The sequence below is a fragment of the Vipera berus genome (genome assembly GCF_964194415.1).
Source record: "Vipera berus genome assembly, chromosome: 2".
NCBI lineage: Eukaryota > Metazoa > Chordata > Lepidosauria > Squamata > Viperidae > Vipera > Vipera berus.
This window is the reverse complement of record NC_138203.1, coordinates 130,083,053-130,107,730: the sequence shown is the minus strand read 5'-3', so window position 1 is coordinate 130,107,730 and position 24,678 is coordinate 130,083,053. Positions and strand designations below refer to the sequence as shown.

The following is a 24,678-nucleotide window of genomic DNA, read 5'->3' as shown; positions in this document are numbered from 1 at the left end:
ATAATTAAGGTATTTTATAATTAAACTAAGATTGAGGAAACGAGCAAGCACGGTTACCAAATTAGTTCCTAAGCCCTAAGACAGGATCTTTCAAATAATAGGTTATTACTAAATTCTTACACTGCAATAGTTCTGACATTTCCATGGAGAAGGGATGTTATTTTTTGCTTTACTTAATAAAACAGAATGGAGACAAAAAGAAAAAAAAATAACAGAAAGAGAAAACCCAACTTGGTTTGATTTGGGCACTTATTTGCGTAACAAAATAGAAACCAAGCATGGATATATAGGCTGTAGCTGGCAACTGAAGTCTACTTGCTCACAGTTTCACAGCCCTTTTATCCTACATCTGTCTATCTTTCTGCCTATGGCTATGCAGTACAGGTAGTCCTCGACTTACGCTCACAATTGAGCCCAAAATTTCTGTTGTTAAATGACACATTTGTTAAGTGAATGTTGTCCCATTTTTTACGACCTTTCTTGCCCCAGTTGTTTTAGGTGAATCATTCCAGTTGTTAAGTTAGTAACCCGGTTGTTAAGTGAATCTGGCTTCCCCACTGAATTTGCTTGTCAGAAGGTTGCAAAAGGCGATCACGTGACCCCGGGAGAGGGCAACTGTCATAAATATGAACCAGTTGCCAAATGTACGAATTTTGGTCACATGACCTCTGGGAGGCTACAACGGTGTGAAAAACGGTCATAAGTCACTTTTTTCAATGTTGTTGTAACTTTGAATGGTCGCTAAACAAACAGTTTTAAGTTGAGGATTACTTGCATGAGCTATGCTATGATACGTGGAATGTCCTATCAACCCAACTCATGAGGCTATTCATTGGAAAGGCCCTCTTTAATTTGGTTAACTAATGCGAATTTATTCTAGCTCACATCTCTGGAGTAAAGCTGGAAGGCAGCTATATACCCTCATACTTTTGATTTTACCTTAGGGCAATTAGTAAATTTCCAATTAGTGACACCCTTCTAGCCGAGTCATTAAAGGTGGATCTTGATTGTAAGCATTACATTGTTATAGTTTTCAGGGCTAATGGTCTAAAACTGGATTCGCCTATTTGGCAGTTTTGTCTATCAAGAGTATAAATTCTACTTAAGAACTGGGAAACTCAATGACAAGGATATACGTAATTCATACAAAACAGGGGTGTCAAACTGCCGGCCCACGGGCTGAATGCATCATAGCGAAACCGTGCCCACCCCATTGCCGGCAATGGCAAAAAAGTCACGATACATCGCAACACATCATGTGACGTTGCGAGTTTGACACCTCTGATATAAAAGGTTAGTGATAGAAGCTTTAATCTTTCCTGTCTGCTGCCTTATATAGGTGACTGCTTGAGGCAATTGGTTAATATTGATATCCGCCTGGTTCTAGCACAGGTCTGCTGGAGCAAGGTGCTGACAATTTGTCCAGTAAGCAACAGCAGCAGCAGAAGATCAATCACTATGATTTGTATATCAAAACTTGCAGAAAGCAGGTCTCCCTTGTAAAGAGCGTAAGGCGTCACTGAGATTAATGTCACAGGGTCTTCCTCCAAAATCCAGCAGGAAATATTTAATCCAGGAAATCAAGCTAAAAAAACCCCTCAATTACTATGGTTTATTAAAAAAAAAAAGTAGGTTGTAGCACAAAACCCTGAGTGACTAATTTCAAATGAAACCTCTTTACATATATTATATCTAGAAATCAGGTATGTCAAACTCGCGACATTACATGACCTATCACGATTTTTTCCCCATTGCCAGCAATGGGGTGGGCGCGGTTTCGTCGTGACACATCTGGCCCATAGGCCGTCAGTTTGTCATGCCTGATCTAGATAGTGCTTTTTGGTGTTCTTGCAATGCAATAGGCTTAGAAGGTTGAGAAGAAATGGCAAACTGCCACTGTTATATGATAATTCCTAATCCCCTTATCAGCTTGGGAAGTAATTTTCACATCTCGTGACAAATTTAATATTAGGTGGACTTTTAAAAAAAAATCACAGGTGCAAGCAAATATTCTTCAGTGTTACTATGAAGGGGTAGCAGGAAGAAGAAATTTTAGCTGGGGGAGCTAAAATCCTGTTGGTTTTGCTTCCTTCGCAATCCTTTGCTCTCCCCAATGTCAGCAATGCTAGCTTTATGACCAGTCATAAGTGTGAACAGATTGCAAAGTGCCCAGATCATAATCACATAACTGTGGTGTGCATGTGTGATTATTTTGCACTGGTTGGAAGTGTTTTATACTTTTCGAGGCCATCGTTAATTCAATCTGTCAGTAAGCAAATGGTCATAAGTTGAAGACTATCTGTAACAGTACCCCAAAGAACAAAGAAAATATATTTCTTAAATGTCAACAATAAGCCACAATGTAATTTATAACAAAACTTAAAACTCCTAAAAAAACCCAATTTCTCCATTTAGAGCAAAAATAGGAATTGGGAGAAATGATCTTCAGTTTAAGAATAGAAAGGAAACACAACTTACCTGTTCATTGCAGAGCAGCTTGTGCCCCAAACGAAGGTAGAGGCTGATTGGTCTGCTATATCTATTATCGCACAAAAATATCAGTTTTTACTTATGGAAAAGAAAATAAATTCTGTTACTTATTAAGAATAAAAGTAATCTAGGATTTTTTGTCAAAGGAAGCAATGCAGAAATAAAATTAATTTACATGAGAATGCATAACCTTAGGTTGTAAAATGTTCCAATTTCTGCTTAGCACAAGGATATTAACAGCACAGGACAGAAAATAATGGAAGAACAGCTGTTTGATAGGAGTGCCTTTTCATATTAAGCGTCATTCAAAAAAGAGAAAGGGAAAACTCAAACTTGCAGTATTCTAATACAATATCAACAACGCAATTCTTACCTTTGTCCCAGTCTTCTTCGCATGGAGGAGACTGCCATGAACTCATCACATTCACTTTTCTTTTATTCTCTGCTTGACTTGCTATAACAAAAAAGACTCATTCTGAGAAAAAAATGTTTCTACGATGACCCAAATTGGAACCACATTTTAAGGGGTAGCCTACAAAGGGCTTCAGTTTGTAGAAATGATGGGGCTTAATGGCTGTTAGGTTTGGTGGCAATATAACTGCTTCTGAAGGCCATTCTTTAAAAACATTGCAAGAAGAAAAAATCTTGACCATTCCTTCCATTGGTTGAGTCATAATAGCATTCAGTGGGGTCTACATCTTCTATAACAAGGATGTCAAACTGCCAGCCCACGGACCGGATGTGTCACACAGAAGCATGACCCCAGCTCCGGCAAGGGGAAAAAAGTTGTGATATGTCACAACACGTCACGTGACGAGTTTGACACCCCTGTTCTATAATATCTTTCTGGAGGCCCTAGAAAATGAAGGAGCAGGCATTCATTTCAGGTCCCCATTGCTTCCCACACACGAGCACTTAAAGAATATGGAACTAAAACATTGTTTTCTTTCAGACTCCAAATTAAATCTCTGAAATACTGAGTTCAAACGTAACTCCCCTCCAACTGCAAATATAATGCTAGTTATCCTTATTTCTCTTATCCCAATTTACTTTTTTACTTGCAATCAGGTGTCAGGCTGCAATAGCATATATTATTTTCCAGAATAAGCCCCTACTCCTGCTTTAATTCTAGATGTAAATCACATTATAGCCAATATAATTCAAGTTAAAATTGTGGGATGAGTGTTTCAGATCCAGATCAGGGGGCTCCTCTGCCAATCTTAACTGCAACTAATGTTGGTACCAATCAACCTTTTGACAACAATTAAGTCAATGTGATAAATGATATTCTGTTAAATACAGGCTTCAATCTGATAGTCGGTTACTATGAAGCCCTGTTGCACTGGCTCTAGTTACTCCCAGGTTTACTGTACATGGGTTAACAAGGGATAAGTATTCAGGTTTATGCCAAATGATATTCATGCTGTTTTGATTCTTTCACACTTATTTATCCTGGCACATTTATACATATATTACAGAAGAGGTCTTAAATATCTACTGAGGTTTTGATTTCCAAAATACTTCAATGAGTGACGTGGTTATTTTTTTCCCAATCCAAAGAGTTAATTGAGAGAATGCTTTCTCCTTGCAGTTATCAGCCCAACCTGCAGATGGGGAAAGTTACCCAGGTACCTACAGAAAGGTCTATTCTGACCAGACTCAAGATGGTCCATGCAGTCTTGATTCCCACAACATAGAAAGGGCTAGGAACTCAAGAACGCCTCTTCTCAGTAGATGCCCAGCTTTTTGGAAAATGGTATTTCCTAAGATAAGAAATGCCTCACACTTCGTGGTTTTTAAGAAGTCCTTAAAAATATTTTATGCTATGGGTCATTTGGGTGCTGATGGTACTTGTCTTAAGTTTTCTGATGATTTTTAATCACTTTTTATATATAGCACTGTAAATCATCTGGAGTTATTTAAGCAACGGACAGTCTATAAATGATTACTTCAATCAATACACCTCCAAGTATAACGCTCTGTTATGTATGTATGTTTGTGGACTAAGAACACAATGACATTCACTTATTTCATAAAAGGGCAAGCAATGCATAGCTTTTGTCTCTGCTTGCTTCACTCCAATGAACAGGAGATGTCAGTGCCCCAAGATTATTATTTTCAAAACCTAACCCGACTACTTTTTACTATAGCGCTCACAATTTATGTCACAATGTTTAACAATAAAAAGTCCTTGGTTTATGAAACTGAGGACTCAAAGGACCTGCCAAGTCATCAAGAAAAACGTAGTTATTTTACCTATGCCATTCCAAATGACAATCGAACAGCGAACCACACAGTCTATAATACCTGTAACAGATGCTGAAAGGCCTTTTGGAGGCAAAAGAAAACTTATTCAACAAACCATTTTTTAAAATCTAACAGCAAAGTCAGGGACTGTTATAGCTGTCAACAGTCAGTTCTTAGAAGATTTATTTTTACCGATGTCCTGCTCAATGCATCGTTTGTCATCACAACTTGATATGTGTTGGCTAATCTGTTCCTTGGGCACCTGATGACGAGCATTAAACGGGCAAGTGACCAGCTGTTCCACAATCCCAGGATGGTTCTAGAAAGATAAGTACAGATAACAAAATCAAAGCAGCCTTACTGACAGGTCACCTGGGCATTGTTTTAACAACTGCATTTCACTCAACTCTTAACAAGCAGTGACATATAACTACGACACAAAGTAAGTAGTTTACTTATATCTCCATGAAACAACCATTTGGCATTAATAAGGTTTGCCATCATCTTCACAATTTTTTTTAAAAAAATTCCTACTTTGGTTTACAGCCAAACTTCTAACCATATCCAATTTTGCTTTATTTTTCAAGATTTACCTAATGTGGCCTGGTACTATTATTTAGTTGGGCTCTGTAAAACAAGTTGAGCTCTTTTAAATAGCTCTAGAGCAGGACACAGGGGAAAAAAATATCTCAAAACCCGCCACCTGTTGGATTCTCCATACTGTCACTACCACTAGCACAAGTACACATTCAGAAAATATTTCTGGTCATCCAAATCACGATTTGAAACCAGGATTTCCTCTCCGTATTTGGTATACTAGTTCCTTTATTTTCCTTGTATTTCTCTCTTTGATCTATTTAGGTGGCTTTTGATTGGCAGGACTCATGTATTCTTGATCTTTGGGGACTTTTCCCCATGCCTTAGAGACAGTCCATTGTTTTCCAAAGCCTTTTCATTATACTCCAGAACCACCACTACCACAGCACCTCTATCTAAGTCAACGCATGAATACAATCTAGTTATTTATAAGATTAAAGGTTCAGCATTGTAATTTAGGAAGAGAAATGACAACATTTAATTTCAGGCTGTTATTTGCCTTTCCTTCTGAGCAGACATACATAGCCTAGGTATTTCAGCATTGCTACATATTGAGGACATCTGAAACATTGATTTGAACAAGACTTAAACTTTTGGATAAGCTTGCATAGAAAAAACGTATACCTCTGCGATGGAAACATATTGATGGCTGTTTTTCTTGCAATGAGGCAACCTGAGTTTCTATCCTTTCATTTTGAGAGCCATATTTTAAAAGAGAATTAGATAACTGATTTATTTTGCAGGGAAGTGAGAGGCAAGCCACTTTGCCTCATTTGCACTGAACGAGTTGCTCTGATGAAGTAAACATGGAAAGGCATTATAATGCCAAATCTCAATTACATGAAGAAATTGAAGGGCAGGTGCTCCAGGGAAAGGAACAGAAAAAGAAGCTGAATCCAGTTTGAAATGTTTTCTCTAGTTCAAAATATTCAGAAACTAATGCATTTTATATTAGTCGAGGAATGGAAGAAGGCAAGAGTCTGCAGTTAAGGGACCTGTTTGTGAAGTATGATTAAAAAATGCACCTTCCTTGGAAACAGAATAAAGATGAAACATGTTAGGTTAACTGGGGACACTGTGACAATTCAAGGACTAGCTGAGGACAAACTACCCGGATTCTGTCTTCTATTGTTAAGACTGGCAATGAGATAAAAGGTAAACTATTCTGCTCAACTGATTACTGCTTGTTTGGAACCTAAATCTCTGGAGATGATCAAGAAATGTGCTGAGCTAGAGTCTTCCAAACAAAACTCTCACTTGCAATGCAGACATTTGTCAGGTAAAAACTGGGTGGGTTCAACGTTGCTGATGGGTCATTTGTCTTGTCGGTACTAAAAAAGGACTTGTGGCTCATCTTATGAGGAAAACCCCTCAGCCTTTTCACAAATGAATCTGTAACAGTGTGCCACAGCACAGATCATGGGGAAAAAATATTTGATCATATTCTTGGGAAAGTAAAACCATATCCTCAGGGCTCCAATTTATGTATAAATATCAACAGAAGTCAGGTACCAAGGAACCTCCACTTTAAGAAATTATAAAAAAAAATAAATCTCAAAGAAGAACAAAGACTTGGCTCTGTTATTGAGGAGTATGCTGCCTAAGCTTGAGGTGATTATGTTGAAATGTTTAGATTCACTGAGAAGTTTAGAGTTGCTCTGGCCTGGAATAAAGCCAAAAAAGAAATTTACTATTTTTAAAGTTTATATAAGAGCTGCTTCTCTAATTTCTACAGGTGAACTATATCATTGGTTTTCATATTATATCAATCTAACAATAAATGGTAGCTTATGTCATATTTGGGAGGAAGAATAAGGTATCTCCAAATATATTCTGAAATAAAGCAAATTCTGCCTAGGTTGTGGGAGCTGATGTATGATTGTTTATTTAGGTGCTATGTACTGGAATAACATCTGAATAATATTACAATATTTTTCATATGAGCAGCTAAATTAAACAAGGGATTGAATCAGCACCTTGCATAGGCAGATTTTTCTAAATGAAGATATACTATTTCACATCCTTTCCTGATTTCTCACAACAGAAGCCTATGGCCTAATTACACTTGATCTTAGCCAAAACGCCTAACTCTCAATAAATTGATGAACCTATTTCTGAATTATGCCACTTAAGTATGCAGCTGCATGGGCTTTACATGACTGAAACTCTAGTAGTAAAAATACTTTCGTATAAAACATTCCTATCCTGATCTCTTTTCTGACTTAGTTTTCAATCTGAAGCCTATAAAATGAAAGTAATCAATTACAGAAGCCCCTCAGTAAGAATCTTGTTTACTTGGAGCAATTTTATATCCGATCAAGAATTACTGATAACTTTCCATGAACCTGGAGACTTCCTTTATTGAACCATAAAGGGGGCTATAATTATTGTAATTTATATATAAAAAAGGATTTAGCCTATAGAGACGTATTACAACATTTGTATATTGCTAACTATATATGGACTCTTGGCAATTTATATAAATTCATCCAATAATAATACTGTAACACATCGATTAAAACATCTAGCTACATTAAGAACTGTTTTGTCTTTCTAAAAGCAAGTAGTAGGGATATCATCTGAAGTTCTAAGAGTTAAGCTGTTAAGTAGAGATTGTGCACAAAGTAAGAAACATTTTTTTCCTACCAGCTTTCCCCTAACGTGTGAAGATACTCACTATCTCTGATGGGAAGCACTCACTGAATGGGACAACTCCCCTTGAATTAACTGGTCCTATAACTACCTAAGTGTCAAAGCATGTAGGACTCTGGCAACCTAAGCACTGCCAACAATACCAGTGCTGTATAATTCAGGAAGCTTTCATGTATTAGCAAACAGGTTGTACCAGACAGATTCTGAATGGTTTTCAAAAGTAGTTCCATACAGAGTGCATTGCAATAGTTCAGCCAAGTGTTTTCACTATGCTTTTATATTGTTATACTATTCTATCTATGTATTTATCTAGCTAACTGGAGACAATGCATTGAGTTAGTGTAACTACTTCCAACTCATCATTTTCTTGACGAAAAAGGAAGATTGAAGACTGAGCAAAGCTCTGTCTAAACCCGTCGGCTCCAAGAAGCTAAACTACCATCTTTTGCACAGCAGCTGGCAACAACCCCTCTTCTAGCAAGCCACTGACTACTTCCCTGATTGAGTTACTCGGTACACTACTTTCCTATTGTTGGTGTATTACTTCTGTCTTAATTGCTGAAATGGCTTACTAATTCTCTAAAAACTGCTGGAAATGTTATGAACGTGTCAGATCTTTTTCATTATTTGGTGATATTGTTGTAAAGTTCTGGAAAATGATTCACACTAAAATCGTAACTTACAAGACCAAAAATACAGTTTCAAATTTGGTACCACTCAGACCCAATGAAGACAGCCAGTTCTTTCTCTGCTGTTTGGAAATACATACAGTGAGGGAAAGAAGTATTTGATCCCCTGCTGATTTTGTAAGTTTGCCCACTGACAAAGAAATTATCAGTCTATAATTTTAATGGTAGGTTTATTTTAACAGTGAAAGAAAAAGAAAAAAGAAAAAAAATCCAGAAAAACGCATTTCAGAAATGTTATGAATTGATTTGCATTTTAATGAGTTAAATAAGTATTTGACCCCTTTGCAAAACATGACTTAGTACTTGGTGGCAAAACCCTTGTTGGCAATCAAGAGTTCAGACGTTTCTTGTAGTTGGCCACCAGGTCTGCACACATTTCAGGAGAGATTTTGTCCTACTCCTCTTTGCAGATCCTCTCCAAGTCATTAAGGTTTCGAGGCTGACATTTGACAGCTCGAACCTTCAGCTCCCTCCACAGATTTTCTATGGGATTAAGGTCTGGAGACTGGCTAGGCCACTCCAGGACCTTAATGTGCTTCTTCTTGAGCCCCTCCTTTGTTGCCTTGGCCGTGTGTTTTGAGTTACTGCCCCCGACCTTCGCACCTTTCGGCGAGATTTAAAAACCTATCTATTCCAGCAAGCCGGCCTGGCCTGATAGATTTGGGGTTTTATTTGTAGATCTGGGGTTTTATTTGTTTTATTGTTGGTTTATTGTATACTTACTTTGCTCTGTACACTGCCCTGAGTCCTCCGGGAGAAGGGCGGTATATAAAACGAATAAATAAATAAATAAATAAATAAATAAATAAATAAATTCTGGAAAACCCATCCACGACCCATTTTCAATGCCCTGGCTGAGGGAAGGAGATTCTCACCCAAGATTTGACAGTAAATGGCCCCATCCATCGTCCCTTTGATGCGGTGAAATTATCCTGTCTGCTTAGCAGAAAAACACCCCCAAAGCATAATTGTTTCCACCCCCATGTTTGACGGTGGGGATGGTGTTCTTGGGGTCAGAGGCAGCATTCCTCCTCCTCCAAACACAGCAAGTTAGCTGATGCCAAAGAGCTTGATTTTGGTCCCATCTGACCACAACACTTTCACCCAGTTCTCCTCTGAATCATTCAGATGTTAACTGGCAAACTTCAGATGTGCCTGTACATGTGCTTTCCTGAGCAGGGGGACCTTGTGGGCACTGCAGAATTTCAGTCCTTCACGGCATAATGTGTTACCAATTATTTTCTTGGTGACTATGGTTCCAGCTGCCTTGAGATTACTGACAAGATTCTCCCGTGTAGTTCTGGGCTGATTCCTCACCGTTCTCATGATCATTGAAACTCCACAAGGTGAGATCTTCCATGGATCCCCAGACTGAGGGAGACTGACAGTTATTTTGTGTTTCTTCCTTTTATGAATAATCGCACCAACTGTTGTCACCTTCTCACTATCGCTTGGTGATAGTCTTGTAGCCCATTCCAGTCTTGTGTAGGTCTATAATCTTGTCCCTGACATCTTTGGACAGGTCTTTGGTCTTGACCATGGTGGAGAGTCTGGAATATGATTGACTGATTGCTTCTGTCGACAGGTGTTTTTACACAGGTAACAAGCTGAGATTAGGAGCACTCCCTTTAAGAGAGTGGTCCTAATCTCCGCTCTTTACCTGTATACAAAACACCCGGGAGCCAGAAATCTTGCTGATTGATAGGGGATCAAATACTTATTTCACTCATTAAAATGCAAATCAATTTATAACTTTTTTGATATGCGTTCTTCTGGATATTTTTTGTTGTTATTCTGTCTCTCACTGTTAAAATATGTCTACCATTAAAATGATAAGACTGATCATTTCTTTGTCAATGGGCAAATGTACAAAATCAGCAGGGGATCAAATATTTTTTTTCCATCACTGTAGAAAAAAAGAACACTGGGACCACACTTTGAAATGGAGGGAATGGAATGAAGGAAATTAAGAGTGACTAAAATATACCCTGAAGAAATTGGGAAAAGCAGTAATACCGACTTGTCCAAAAAAAAAAAAAAAAGAAGTAAATGTATCATCTGGGAAATAAGCAGGCAGGCAATTGTTCTATATACTCTACATCAAATACATTTAAACAAAAGATTTCCACAGCTTACCTTTCGACACTTGACAAGGTGGTAGGGGAATCTACAAGCCCTGATTTGATGGCTTTTGTCATAGGGGCACTGAATTAGTTTTTCAGGATCCAAAGCATCTATTAGAAAAGAACATGAAGGTCTAATGAGCATCCCAAAAGCACTCTTTTAAGTGCAATGCAAAAACACACCAACACACTGGAATTAATCAGATGGATAAGAAAAGCTATCAGTTCTTAGTATTCCATAACCACAAAATTACTTCAAGTTTGCTGGCTAATTAAATTCACTCAGAAGGTTTAGGCGATTAGGGTACTAAACAAAGAAATCTAGTCAGGAGTGCAAAACAATGCGGCAGATGTTAATGAGCACATTTATGAAATGAAGAGAAAGCTGCAGAAAATCTGTATCCCTGAAGCTACTCAATTAGACAGTCCAATTAAAAGAGTTATTCAAGAAAATTGAAGAGGTGCTGCTCACGGTCCCCACTGGCCTTCTAAGATAAGTGGCTCTCGTCTGAGCTAAGAAGGGGACATCATTGTGTGAGGCTATATCTCTGTCAAAATCCTCTGTGTTTTCAATTCAGAGACCACCACAACACACCGCTACAGGAAAAAATCTGAGGGGAATATTATTAAAATCTCAAATGAGGTAAAAAAACCTGAATCTTTGCTAGCATTCTTTTGTTCTTTGTTCTCATTCTTTTTTCTTTTCTTCAATATACTTCCAATAAAATGCTATGCGAAAAAAAAAGTCTTCCATCAGTGTAAACGATTACATTTCACAAAATAGCATATGTGAGATGTTCTTGGATTGTACAACGAAAGTACAATTCAGTATATTTCTGCTCCATTTGGAAGCAATTCAACAGACCATCGTCCTAAGTGCAGCAAAATCATGTCTACTTGACAAGTTTTTAAGAGATGTGATCTACAGCTGAAAGAATTGGATACTTTCAAAGAAAGGAATCCAATTCCTATTATATTGTGCCTATTACCAGTATACTAACTAAAGCAGCCTAGTAATTCTTCTGCCAACTGACTTACCCCATCCACTGGAAATGCACATTTTTCAATGTCTTGGTAAAATTGAAAATTAACATTTTCCAAATCCTCCTATTTGTCACAAAGGAGGTTATCGCTTGGTTTTCTTCCCTCAGCAAGGAAAAAAGGTCTAAAAACCTGCAGTGCCCTGATTAAGGTTGGGATTTAATCTTTTTCTTCCAAACTTCCAGATGGCCACTATGGGCATGTATTTAAAATGCTGGCTAGGAAGGATGAACCTATATTAACTCTCTTTTATTCCATATATACATACATACATACACACACACACACATATACATACATACACACACACACACACACACACACACACACACACATATATATATATATATATATATATATATATATATATACACACACACACACACACACACACACACACACACAAATGAGAATGACATGGCTATCTTAGGGAGATAGTCTCATCTCACAGAGTTGTTTGGGATGAAACTGAATTGATAACCACCTTCTCACTTACTGACCAGGTTACTGAGTTCATACAGCACATTGGATTGTCTTCATGTAATGAAATCTGTTGTAGAAAGAAGGCCTGAATAAGGCGTTCTCCTGACTCTGGGGTTGGATTATGGGAGGGGATGACAGCTCACAGCATGTTTAAGCAGATCGGATACAACTGAGCACCAGCACTTCCCTCAATGTGAAGTTCACAAGTAGAACTAACAAAAGTACAATTTCACTGGACTTTTGAATGCTTAGGATTCCTTAGAAATATGGAAAGCAGATTTTCTTTTAAGCTTTAAGTTGGACAGGATGTTAGAATCATTAGAGGTAGTCCTCAACTTACCACCATAACTGAGCCCAAAATTTCCATTGCTAAGATGGTTGGTAAATGAGTTGTGCCCAATTTTATGACTTTTGCCAGAATTGTTAAGCGAATCACTGCAGTTGTTAACGGAAACATGCAATTGTTAACCGAATCTGGTTTCTCCCATTGACTTTGCTTGTCAGAAGCCAACGAGCCTGGGACAATGCAACTGTCATGAATACATGCCAGATGCCAAGGTGGCTATAGGGACGCTGTAACAGTCCTAAGTATGAAAAACAGTCTTAAGTTACTTTTTTTAGTGCCATCCATTATAACTTCATAAGGTCACTAAAGAAATGGTTGTAAGTCAAGGACTACCTGTGTGGTAATTGCAGACGTGCTTGATGTGACTCAGTAGCTCTGTGACCTACAGAGATGATCCCAGACTGCTCAACCAGGTCAAAGTGGGGAGATTTCTGTACAGTACTGTACTTCTGAAAAGCTGTTAACATTATAGAGGTGCAATACAATAAAGATGAGCAGTAATACTAGAAGATTTGTGTGCACTAGCCCTACTCTTAATCAATGATAATGGAACAGGGAATTGTGCTTGGTGTTCTGCTGCATTTTAGAACTGCACAAGGTCAGGGATAAAACATTTTCCCCCTTGTTCTTTTCTAGTAGGAAACACAGAACTCTGCTCAACACAAACAATTGACCAATTGAAGATCAACCACAATGCATGAGCCTTTATGTCACCAAATTTTAGTTATTCTGATGCCCCCCGCCCCTGGAATATGTAACTTATTTCCTGTAAGCTGCCTGGAGTTGCCGTGAGTAGATGTCAATACAAATTTTCCTGGTGATGACCTATAAAGCCCTAAATGGCTTGGGTCCAGGATATTTGAGGGAACACCTGCTGCCAGCATCAAGTTCCCTTCGTCCAGTGCGCTCGCAGAGGGAGGGTCTTCTCAGGGTGCCGGCGGTAAAAGATTGCCGGCGGATAACACCCAGGGAGAGGGCCTTTTCTGTGGGTGCGCCTGCCCTCTGGAACCAGCTGCCCGTGGAGCTCAGGACTGCCCCTGACCTACGCTCATTCCGCCGGGACCTGAAGAATTGGCTCTTTGAGCTCTCTGACCCAGGCTGAGAATTTTAACTGGGGTTTTATTTTCAGGGATAATTTAATCTTTTAATTCTCTTTTAACTTTGTATTTTATATTGATGTGATTTTAAAATGCCCTGTAAACCGCCCTGAGTCCTTCGGGAAAGGGCGGTATATAAATCTAATAAAATCTAAATCTAAAATCTAAACAAATAAATAATAACATGGGTCCCCCCCCCCACTTAATCTCCAGGTTGCTCAGGAGGTGATTATCAAGACCCCAGGTGGCAACTAAGATCCAGGAGTAACAAACACATGGCACACAGTTACATCTAGGTGCTATTTTTGTTAATCTAAATTTACCTTACCATAGCTGTCTTCTGTATTCATAATTTGGTAGTTTGATAGAAGCTTGCTGAAAACTATGGTAACTCTGCCCTTGGGATTCACAAGTCTTCTAAATAATAGAAACCAGATGTAATAAAGAAGAGATAGAAAATAAAATGTCTGAGGTTTAAATAAGACAAGTCTAACCCACATCCTAATTATGTTCTAATCATTTACACCTGATTCTAATTTTAGGTACCTGAGGTAGTGATAAATGTAGGAATGTACTTGTTTTTTCACGTGTAAAATTTCTGAGATTTCTGTATGTTGAAAAAAGCTGAAACAGTCAACAATTTCAATAGGGTAAATTTACTTATTCACATGACTGGGCAGATTGAATGGAGATGAGCAGCGGAATACACTTTCACCTTCCAGAAACAAAATGTCAATGACATATTTTTCTAAAGTTTCTTTAGTTTTACATAAATATAGGCTAAAATACTTTTTCCAAGTCTTGCTGTTATTCAAAAGATATACAGTACTTGATGAAAAATTACCATTTCAGTCTAAACTTGCAACCTGAGTCTAATTTAAAAAAAATCTAAAACTTTAAAGATAGCACTATTCATAGGTCCCTGCTCCTTATCTAAATATTTTAGCATTTATAAAAGTATGATCTTATTATTTTTTATACAAAATTACATCAGTAATAGAGCAATGCATGTAGGACAGCTTGTCCTAAGAGCATTTGAAATAATTACAGGATATCTGGCATACTTATCATCAAAGTCCGATAAAATGAGAGTAACTTGCTTTCCAAATGATAATATGGATGATATAGATACAATATTTCCTGGATAAAAATGGGAAAGATGTCTACAGTTCTTAAAATAACCTTGCTGGTGAGCCAAAAGCTAAATTATAAAGCCACTTGAACAGAGGTATTATCTGACAAATAATCTAAACAACAGATTTCACAACATTGCAGTGATTACACCAGCTCAAGAGGACTGAATTCGGAGAAACACCAGAAAATTTACTACCAGAATAGCTCTTTAGAGAAGAATCAGATTTAACTACAGTCCTCAACTTATGACAATTCAGTCCAAAATTTATATTAAATGATATATTTGTTAAGTGAATTTTGCCCCATTGTACGACCTTTCTTGCCTCAGTTTAATTTAATTTTAATTTAATAATTTAATTTGTATACCACCCTTCTCCCGAAGGACTCAGGGCGGTGAACCGGGCAATACATAATAAAAAACAGGATACAAGAATTAAAAAGTGATTAAACTATGCCCGTAGTAATTGATACATATTAAAAATTAAAACTAATTATAAAAAACCCAACCCCATCCCATCAGACCAGGCCAGCTTGTTCAAAAAAGAAGGTTTTGAGATCGTGTCGGAAGGAGCGAAGGTCGGGGGCCATCCGGAGCTCAACCGGCAAGCGGTTCCATAGGTCTGGCGCGCCCACAGAGAACGCCCTCCCCCTGGGGGCCACCAATCGGCATTCTCTGATCGGAGGCACCCTGATGAGGCCCTCTCTGTGGGAGCGCACTGGACGGAGGGAGGTTGACGCCGGCCGCAGCTGTTGCCATAGGTAATCCGGACCCATGCCATGAAGGGCTTTGTAAGTCATCACTAACACCTTGAACCTCACCCGGAGAGCAACCGGTAGCCAATGCAGCTCGCGGAGCAAAGGTGTAACATGGGAGTATCAGGAAACCCCCAAGACAACTCGCGCGGCTGCATTCTGCACCAGTTGAAGTCTCCGGGTGGAGCTCAAGGGCAGCCCCATGTAGAGAGCATTACAGTAGTCTAGACGAGAAGTCACGAGCGCATGAGTGACTGTACGCAAGGCATCCCGGTCTAGATAGGGCCGCAACTGGCGCACCAGGCGAACCTGGGCAAAGGCCCCCCTAGTCACAGCTCCAGTTCTTAAGTGAATCACTGCAGTTGATAAGTTAGTAACCCGATTATTAAGTGAATCAGGCTTCCCCATTGTCTTTGCTTGTCAGAAGGTCACAAAAGGGGAACGTATGACTTTGGGACACAGCAAATGGCCATAAATATGCTAGTTGCCAAGCATCTGAATTTTGATCACGGGACCACGGCGATCCTGCAAAGGTCCGTAACTGTGAAAAACAGTTGTAAGTCACATTTTTTCAGTGCCGTTTTAACTTGGAACGGTCACTAAGCGAACTGTTGTAAGCTGAGGACTACCTGTACCTTGAACTCATAGAAGCAGTAGAGAAAAAAGATGGAAGATAGGAAGAAGAAAATCAGAAAATTAAATCAACACACGCAGGGCAGATGTTAAGTACAGTGCAAGTCTGCATGGTTTCCATGTTAAATTTTGAGAGCTGGGGAGAAAAGGGGGAAGATAATATTACAGTAGATAAATTGCTGGTATTGAAGACACCTCATGTGAGATACAATTGCTCTGAATATATCAAGAGAAAGTTAGAAAATCATGGCTAAGCCACTATGAAACCACAGGCACCCTAAGGAAACCCAAAGATGCTTTTTCCAAAAGGCAACTGAACTTTTGTTTTTTCTTTGAAGATGTTTCCTATCTCATCCAAGAGCTGACTGGATGGTGGGGAATGGAAGGATTTATATTTCTTGCAGACTGCTGGCCATTTGCCTTCTTTTAGAGAGATCAGCAGTGAAAGCTGGACCATAAGAAAGGCTTAGCGCCAAAGAATTGAAGCCTTTGAACTATGGTGCTGGAGAAGACTCCTGCGAGTCCCTTGGACTGCAAGGCGATCAAACCGGTCAGTTCTAGAGGAGATCAACCCTGGCTGCTCTTTAGAAGGCCAGATCCTGAAGCTAAAACTCAAATACTTTGGCCACCTAATGAGAAGGAAGGACTCACTGGAGAAGAGCCTAATGCTGGGAAAGATTGAGGGCAATAGAAGAAGGGGACGAAAGAGAATGAGGTGGATGGATGGAGTCACTGAAGCAATAGGCGTGAGCTTAAATGGACTCCAGAAGATGGTAGAGGACAGCAAGGCCTGGAGGAACGTTGTCCATAGGGTCGCGATGGGTCGGACACGACTTTGCAACTAACAACAACAAAGAGAGATCAGCTGTCTCCAAGGAGACAGAGAGACAGAATATATATATATATATATATACAGTCATGGCCGAAATTGTTGGCACCCCAGAAATTTTTTCGGAAAATCAAGTATTTCTCACAGAAAAGTATTGCAGGAACACATGTTTTGCTATACACAGCTTTATTCCCTTTGTGTGTATTGGAACAACAAAAAAAGGGAGGAAAAAAAAGCAAATTGGACATAATGTCAAACAAAACTCCAAAAATGGGCTGGACAAAATTATTGGCACCTTTTCAAAATTGTGGATAAATAAGATTGTTTCAAGCATGTGATGCTCCTTTAAACTCACCTGGGGCAAGTAAAAGGTGCGGGCAATATAAAAATCACACCTGAAAGCAGATAAAAAGGAGAGAAGTTCACTTAGTCTTTGCATTGTGTGTCTGTGTGTGCCACACGAAGCATGGACAACAGAAAGAGGAGAAGAGAACTGTCTGAGGATTTTGAGAACCAAAATTGTGGACAAATATCAACAATCTCAAGGTTACAAGTCCATCTCCAGAGATCTAGATTTGCCTTTGTCCACAGTGCGCAACATTATCAAGAAGTTTGCAACCCATGGCACTGTAGCTAATCTCCCTGGTCGTGGACGGAAGAGAAAAATTGATGAAAGGTTGCAACGCAGGATAGTCCGGATGGTGGATAAGCAGCCCCAAACAAGTTCCAAAGGAGTGCAAGCTGTCCCGCAGGCTCAGGGAGCATCAGTGTCAGCGCAAACTATCCATCGACATTTAAATGAAATGAAACGCTATGGCAGAAGACCCAGGAGGACCCCACTGCTGACACAGAGACATAAAAAAGCAAGATTAGTTTTCCAAAATGTACTTGAGTAAGCCAAAATCCTTCTGGGAAAACATCTGGTGGACAGATGAGACCAAGATAGAGCTTTTTGGTAAAGCACATCATTCTACTGTTTACCGAAAACGAAATGAGGCCTACAAAGAAAAGAACACAGTGCCTACAGTGAAATATGGTGGAGGTTCAATGATGTTTTGGGGTTGTTTTGCTGCCTCTGGCACTGGGTGCCTTGAATGTGTGCAAGGCATCATGAAATCTGAGGATTACCAAAGGATTTTGGGTCGCACTGTAGAGCCCAGTGTCAGAAAGCTGGGTTTGCATCCGAGATCTTGGGCCTTCCAGCAGGACAATGACCCCAAACATACGTCAAAAAGCACCCAGAAATGGATGGCAAGAAAGTGCTGGAGAGTTCTGAAGTGGCCAGCAATGAGTCCAGATCTGAATCCCATTGAACACCTGTGGAGAGATCTTAAAATTGCTGTTGGGAAAAGGCGCCCTTCCAACAAAGAGACCTGGAGCAGTTTGCAAAGGAAGAGTGGTCCAAAATTCTGGGTGAGAGGTGTAAGAAGCTTATTGATGGTTATAGGAAGCGACTGATTTCAGTTATTTTTTCCAAAGGGTGTGCAGCCAAATATTAAGTTAAGGGTGCCAATAATTTTGTCAAGCCCATTTTTGGAGTTTTGTTTGACATTATGTCCAATTTGCTTTTTTTCCTCCCTTTTTTGTTGTGTTCCAATACACACAAAGGGAATAAACCTGTGTATAGCAAAACATGTGTTCCCGCAATACTTTTCTGTGAGAAATACTTGATTTTCTAGAAAAATTTCTGGGGTGCCAACAATTTCGGCCATGACTGTGTGTGTGTGTGTGTGTGTGTGTGTGTGTGTGTGTGTATATGAAGGGACGTGGTGGCTCAGTGGGTTAGGACACTGAGCTTGTCGATGCGAAGGTCGGCAGTTTGGTGGGTCGAATCCCAAGTGCCGCGTAGCAGAGTGAGCACCTGTTACTCGTCCCAGCTTCTGCCAAGCTAGCAGTTCGAAAGCACGTAAAAATGCAAGTAGAAAAATAGCGACCACTACAGTGGGAAGGTAACAGCGTTCCGTGCGCCTTTGGCGTCTAGTCATGCCGGCCACGACCATGGAGACGTCCTCAGACAAGCGCTGGCTCTTCGGCTTTGAAACGGAGATGAGCACCGGCCCCTAGAGTTGGAAACAACTAGCACGCATGTGCGGGGGAACCTTTACCTTTACCTTATGTATGTATGTCCGTATATATTCCTTGATAAGATTAAAAATACAAATCCCAGGCATGTTAAAATTAACAAACAAACGAACACTGGGATGGAATTAAAAACTAAAGCAGTTTTTATTGCTAAAAAATCAAGCTTTCGTTGGCCAACTGCCAACGTCGTCAGGATGGAGATGCTGGGGTGGGGAGATTCCATTTATACTATTGGTGTCTGCGCTCTGCTCATGGAGCGCACTCAGATCTGTTTGTTGAGGTCTGCCGTATTTCCACTCTGCAATGTCGAACACAAGGAAGAGCAGCAACAACCATTTAAGACCCCTGGCATGAGAACACGGACAATGACCAGAGTTATGGCTACAACACATGGAACTATAAACAATTCACTTTTAACAACAGATACCCAGAGACAAATACATCCCCAAAAACGGATGCGTGACAACTCAAAGAAATACAGCAGAACTCAACAAACAGATCTGAGCACAGACACCAACAGTATAAACGGAATCTCCCCACCCCACCATCTCCATCCTGACAATGTTGGCAGTTGGCCAACGAAAGCTTGATTTTTTAGCAATAAAATCTGTTTTAGTTAATTCCATCCCAATGTTCTTTTGTATTTGTGTGTATGTATCTATGTGTATGTGTATATATACATATATATATATATATATATATATATATATATATATATATATATATATATATATATATATATATATATATATATAGATATATAGATATATATATAAAATGAATATATATATGTGTGTGTGTGTGTGTATATATATATATATATATATATATATATATATGTATACATATTCTTCCATTCCCCACCATCTTTTAGAGATCAGCTGTCTCTGAGTGTGTGTATGTGTATATGTATGTGTGTATATATATGTGTTGTGAAGTGGGCCTTAGAAAAGCTGAGCAACAACAAAGCTAGTGGAGGTGACAGTATTCCAGCTGAGCTATTTAAAATCTTAAAAGACGATGCAGTAAAAGTGCTACACTCAATTTGCCAGCAAATTTGGAAAACTCAACAGTGGCCACAGGATTGGAAAAGATCAGTTTACATTCCAATTCCAAAGAAAGGCAGTGCCAAAGAATGTTCAAACTATCGCACCATTGCACTCATTTCTCATGCTAGTAAAGTTATGCTTAAAATTCTACAAGCTAGACTCCAGCAGTATGTGGATCGAGAACTACCAGAAGTACAGGCAGGATTTCGAACAGGCAGAGGAACTAGAGATCAAATTGCTAACATACGCTGGATCATGGAGAAAGCTAGAGAGTTCCAGAAAAACATCTACTTCTGCTTCATTGACTATGCTAAAGCCTTTGATTGTGTGGATCATAACAAACTGTGGCAAGTCCTTAAAGAGATGGGCATACCAGACCATCTTATTTGTCTCTTGAGAAACCTATATGCAGGCCAAGAAGCAACAGTGAGAACTGGACACGGAACCACTGATTGGTTCAAAATTGGGAAAGGAGTCTGGCAAGGCTATATACTGTCGCCTTGCCTATTTAACTTATATGCAGAGCACATCATGAGAAAGGCAGGGCTAGATGAATCAAAAGTTGGAATTAAGATTGCCGGAAGAAACATCAACAACCTAAGATATGCAGATGATTTTTTTATTTATTTATTTTATTTTTATTACATTTATATCCCGCCCTTCTCCGAAAACTCAGGGCGGCTTACAAGCTTAGCAGTAGCCTTCATTCTATGTATATGCCTGCTTGTTAGGGCTTTCACACACACCCCAAGAGGCATTATTACAAAGTCAGCTTATTGCCCCCAACAATCTGGGTCCTCATTTTACCTACTTCGGAAGGATGGAAGGCTGAGTCAACCTTGAGCCTGGTGGGATGCGATGATACCACTCTAATGGCAGAAAGTGAAGAGGAACTAAAGAGCCTCTTGTTGCGAGTGAAGAAGGAGAGTGCAAAAGTTGGGTTGAAACTAAACATTAAGAAAACCAAGATCATGGCATCCGGCCCTCTCAATTCCTGGCAAATAGATGGGGAAGAAATGGAGGTAGTGACAGATTTTATTTTCCTGGGCTCCAAGATCACCGCAGATGGGGACTGTAGCCAAGAAATTAAAAGACGCTTGCTCCTGGGGAGGAAAGCCATGGCAAATCTAGACAGCACACTAAAAAGCAGAGACATCACCCTGTCAACAAAAGTGCGTATAGTCAAGGCTATGGTCTTCCCAGTTGCAATGTATGGCAGTGAAAGCTGGACCATAAGAAAGGCTGAGCACCAAAGAATTGAGGCCTTTGAACTATGGTGCTGGAGAAGACTCCTGCGAGTCCCTTGGACTGCAAGGTGTTCAAACCGGTCAGTCCTAGAGGAGATCAACCCTGACTGCTCTTTAGAAGGCCAGATCCTGAAGTTGAAACTCAAATATTTTGGCCACCTAATTAGAAGGAAGGACTCACTGGAGAAGAGCCTAATGCTGGGAAAGATTGAGGGCAAGAGAAGAAGGGGACGACAGAGAATGAGGTGGCTGAATGGAGTCACTGAAGCAGTAGGCATGAGCTTAAATGGACTCCAGAAGATGGTAGAGGACAGGAAGGCCTGGAGGAACATTGTCCATAGGGTCGCGATGGGTCGGACACGACTTCGCAACTAACAACAACATATATATGTGTATATATGTGTGTGTGTGTGTGTGTGTATACACACACATATATACATATACATGCGTATATATATATATATATATATATATATATATATATATATATATATATATATATATATATATATATATATATATATATATATATATATATATATATATATATATATATATATATATATATATATATACACACGCACACACTTCCATTCCCCATCATCCAGTCACAGCTGAAGAAGCTTCTTGGAGGAGAAGCAAAACGTCTTCAAAGAAAAAAGAAGAAAGTCCAGTCGAAAAAGCACCTTTGGGACAATCACGACCTGGATGACTGAGAATCTCCAGACACCCTAAGGCAGGGGTAGGCAACCTCGGCTTTTATGACTCATGGACTTCAACTCCCAGAATTCCAGAATTCCAGCTGGCTCAGGAATTCTGGAAGTTGAAGTCCATGAGTCATAAAATTTATTTAATTTATTTATTTAATTGGATTTATATACCGCCCTTTCCCGAAGGACTAAAAGAGCCGAGGTTGCCTACCCCTGCCCTAAGGAAAGAAGCTGTTGTTGCAAGTGGTGGTTGGGAAGAGAAATGGAAGTGAATGCGCCGCAGCCTGCTTGGCGCTCTCGGGAGGAAACCAAAAGAAGAAGAAGGGGGGGGGCGTAGAAACCTAATATACGTAATAAGTAACAAGAGAGAGGCCGGACAAGGCTGGCTCCCGCCAAGCTCCCCTCTTTCGTACATCACGGCGAGATGACCGGAGGCCCGCAGGCTGACCAATGAGCGCCGGAAGGCTTTGTAACTCTCAACGTGGATAGGGAGCAAAATGGAAGCGCTCGGCGACAGAAAAAGTCCCCGAGAGCCCTTGGAAGCTAAGAAATGGCGGCCCCTGCCCTTTTGGAAAACCCCATCCCATTATCAGAGCGGGAGAGAAAAAGAGAAGCGAAACTCTCGAAGCCACGTAAAAACGCCCAGTTTACCTACTAGGCCCGACTTGGAGTCACATGCGAAAAAGAGCCTGACTCCCGCCGCCGGGCTTCTTAACGCGCACGCGCGTCACCTCACTTCCGCCCGCTCTTTTTGTGTGTGTGTTCGCGCTTGCTCTTTCTCTCTGCTCGACGGGCGCCGGGGGGTCGATTGGCTCATTCGTCTCGTCTCGTCTCGTCTCGTCTCTGGGGGGGGGGGGGGTGGCTCGTGCTGGGTCCCGCCTTAGCGCGCGCGAGGATTTCTGGCGCGAGCTTGGATCGACTAGGACGGGATTGCGAATTTAAAGGAAGTATTTTTAATTTTTTTTTTAACACAGCCATTTATATGACTGTTTAAACTCCATTCTTTAATTCTGTTACTCAACAAGGGGGTTTCTTTCTGTGATTAACTTAAGTCTTCAGTTGAAAAACAATTACTCTGCAAGTATAAAAGCAGAAAACAGCTGATATACTCTGCAGTGTAGATTAAAGAAAGCAAACTTATTCTTTGGATGAGAGACAAATTTCAAGTGTTTAATTCCTACAATAAAAATGTGGAAATCTTTTTGTGCCAAATATTAAGCTTAACAAATTTTCTCAAGATAGCTAAGCATTTCCCTCACATTTATCTACAGATATCAAAATCTGTATATACGTAGTCCACAAGTCATAAAAGGGCCAAGTTTGAAGACCCCTGGTGTAGAGGGTAGTGAGCCCAGCACAAGACATTGTGGGCTGTCCCCTGACACCACTGGATGACCTCGCCAGGGCTCGCTGCCTTGGAAGAGTGAGGAAGATTCTCAGGGATGACTCACACTCTTTACTCTCCTACCATCCGGTAGGAGATATAGGAATATAGCCAGCCGTACCAACAGGCTGAAAAATAGCTTTTATCCGTGGGCTGTTAGGCTTTTAAATGGGACATAATCTTATGCAGAATTGACTTGGGAGGCCGGTGTGTGGTGTAGTTGGTTCACATGGTGTGGTAGGATGGAGGGTTTGTTGTCACTGTGTGTTGGGGGGAGAGAGCATGGGGGGGGGAGGCTCAGCTAATCTCAATGTACACATGTTGTACTTTTGACAATAAAAGGATTATTATTTATTTTCTTTAAGATGCTCTGACTCATCATTAACTGAGCCAGATTTCTTTTTGCGGTCAAACTCAACCGAAACCTCTTTTTTTTCTTTTGGAAGATAGCAAAGGGTGCATCTGTCACTTCACTGGTTTTCCAGGATTTCTGGGTAGTAATAGTAATGGTAGAAATTTGGCCTACCCTAGATTTTTCCCCCCAGTATCTTAGCATAGGAGCTTATAAAGAGACTGGAAAAATAACGAGAGGAGTATTAGAGGCAAAAGAAATAAGAGTTTGTGAGTAGGTTACCCCATAAATCGTAGCTTAGGCCAGGTTGCAAAAAGCTTGAGTTTCAAATCATTAGGGTTCTGTTTTAACAAACTTAATAAGGAGGGCTGGAAGTTCTCGCAGATTGCAATATTTTACTGCTGATCCTGGGGTAAATTTAGGGAATGTTGTGCAATACTTGCTTCCTGCTGTGAAGAACTGGACATTTAGCATGCAATCCATCTGGTCCTGGTTATCTGGACTGCCTTCCTGTCAAGTTGGAATTCTGCCCTTTGAACTATTAATAATCAATTAAATTGTCAGAACACTGCTCAGAAAAGACTGCAAAGCAACAATTGAGTTATGCTTTTTCTTTGTGATCCGATACCCATTTGCTATTTTCAATGAACAGCTGACATAGTTTCACTTCTCATCCTTTTTTATTTTTTAAATACATACAGTGCATGACAAAGCCTTTTGTTAAGTTGGATTTGTTCTAA

The 24,678-nt window shown here is 39.9% G+C and overlaps 1 protein-coding gene across 1 annotated transcript in view; it reads right to left on the bottom strand.

The window, feature by feature from the left end:
- Nucleotides 1-22,914, bottom strand: part of GTSF1 (gametocyte specific factor 1) — a 34,939-nt gene extending 12,025 nt beyond the window's left edge. Inside the window, exons 1-6 of the mRNA XM_081321235.1 lie at nt 22,854-22,914; nt 14,094-14,182; nt 10,812-10,909; nt 4,930-5,056; nt 2,864-2,944; nt 2,479-2,539 (exon numbers count right to left, since the gene is read on the bottom strand). Coding sequence (XP_081177361.1) covers nt 2,479-2,539; nt 2,864-2,944; nt 4,930-5,056; nt 10,812-10,909; nt 14,094-14,115 — 389 coding nt within the window. The 5' untranslated portion in view covers nt 14,116-14,182; nt 22,854-22,914. The remainder of the gene's footprint in view (nt 1-2,478; nt 2,540-2,863; nt 2,945-4,929; nt 5,057-10,811; nt 10,910-14,093; nt 14,183-22,853) is intronic.
- Nucleotides 22,915-24,678: the final 1,764 nt, after the last annotated feature.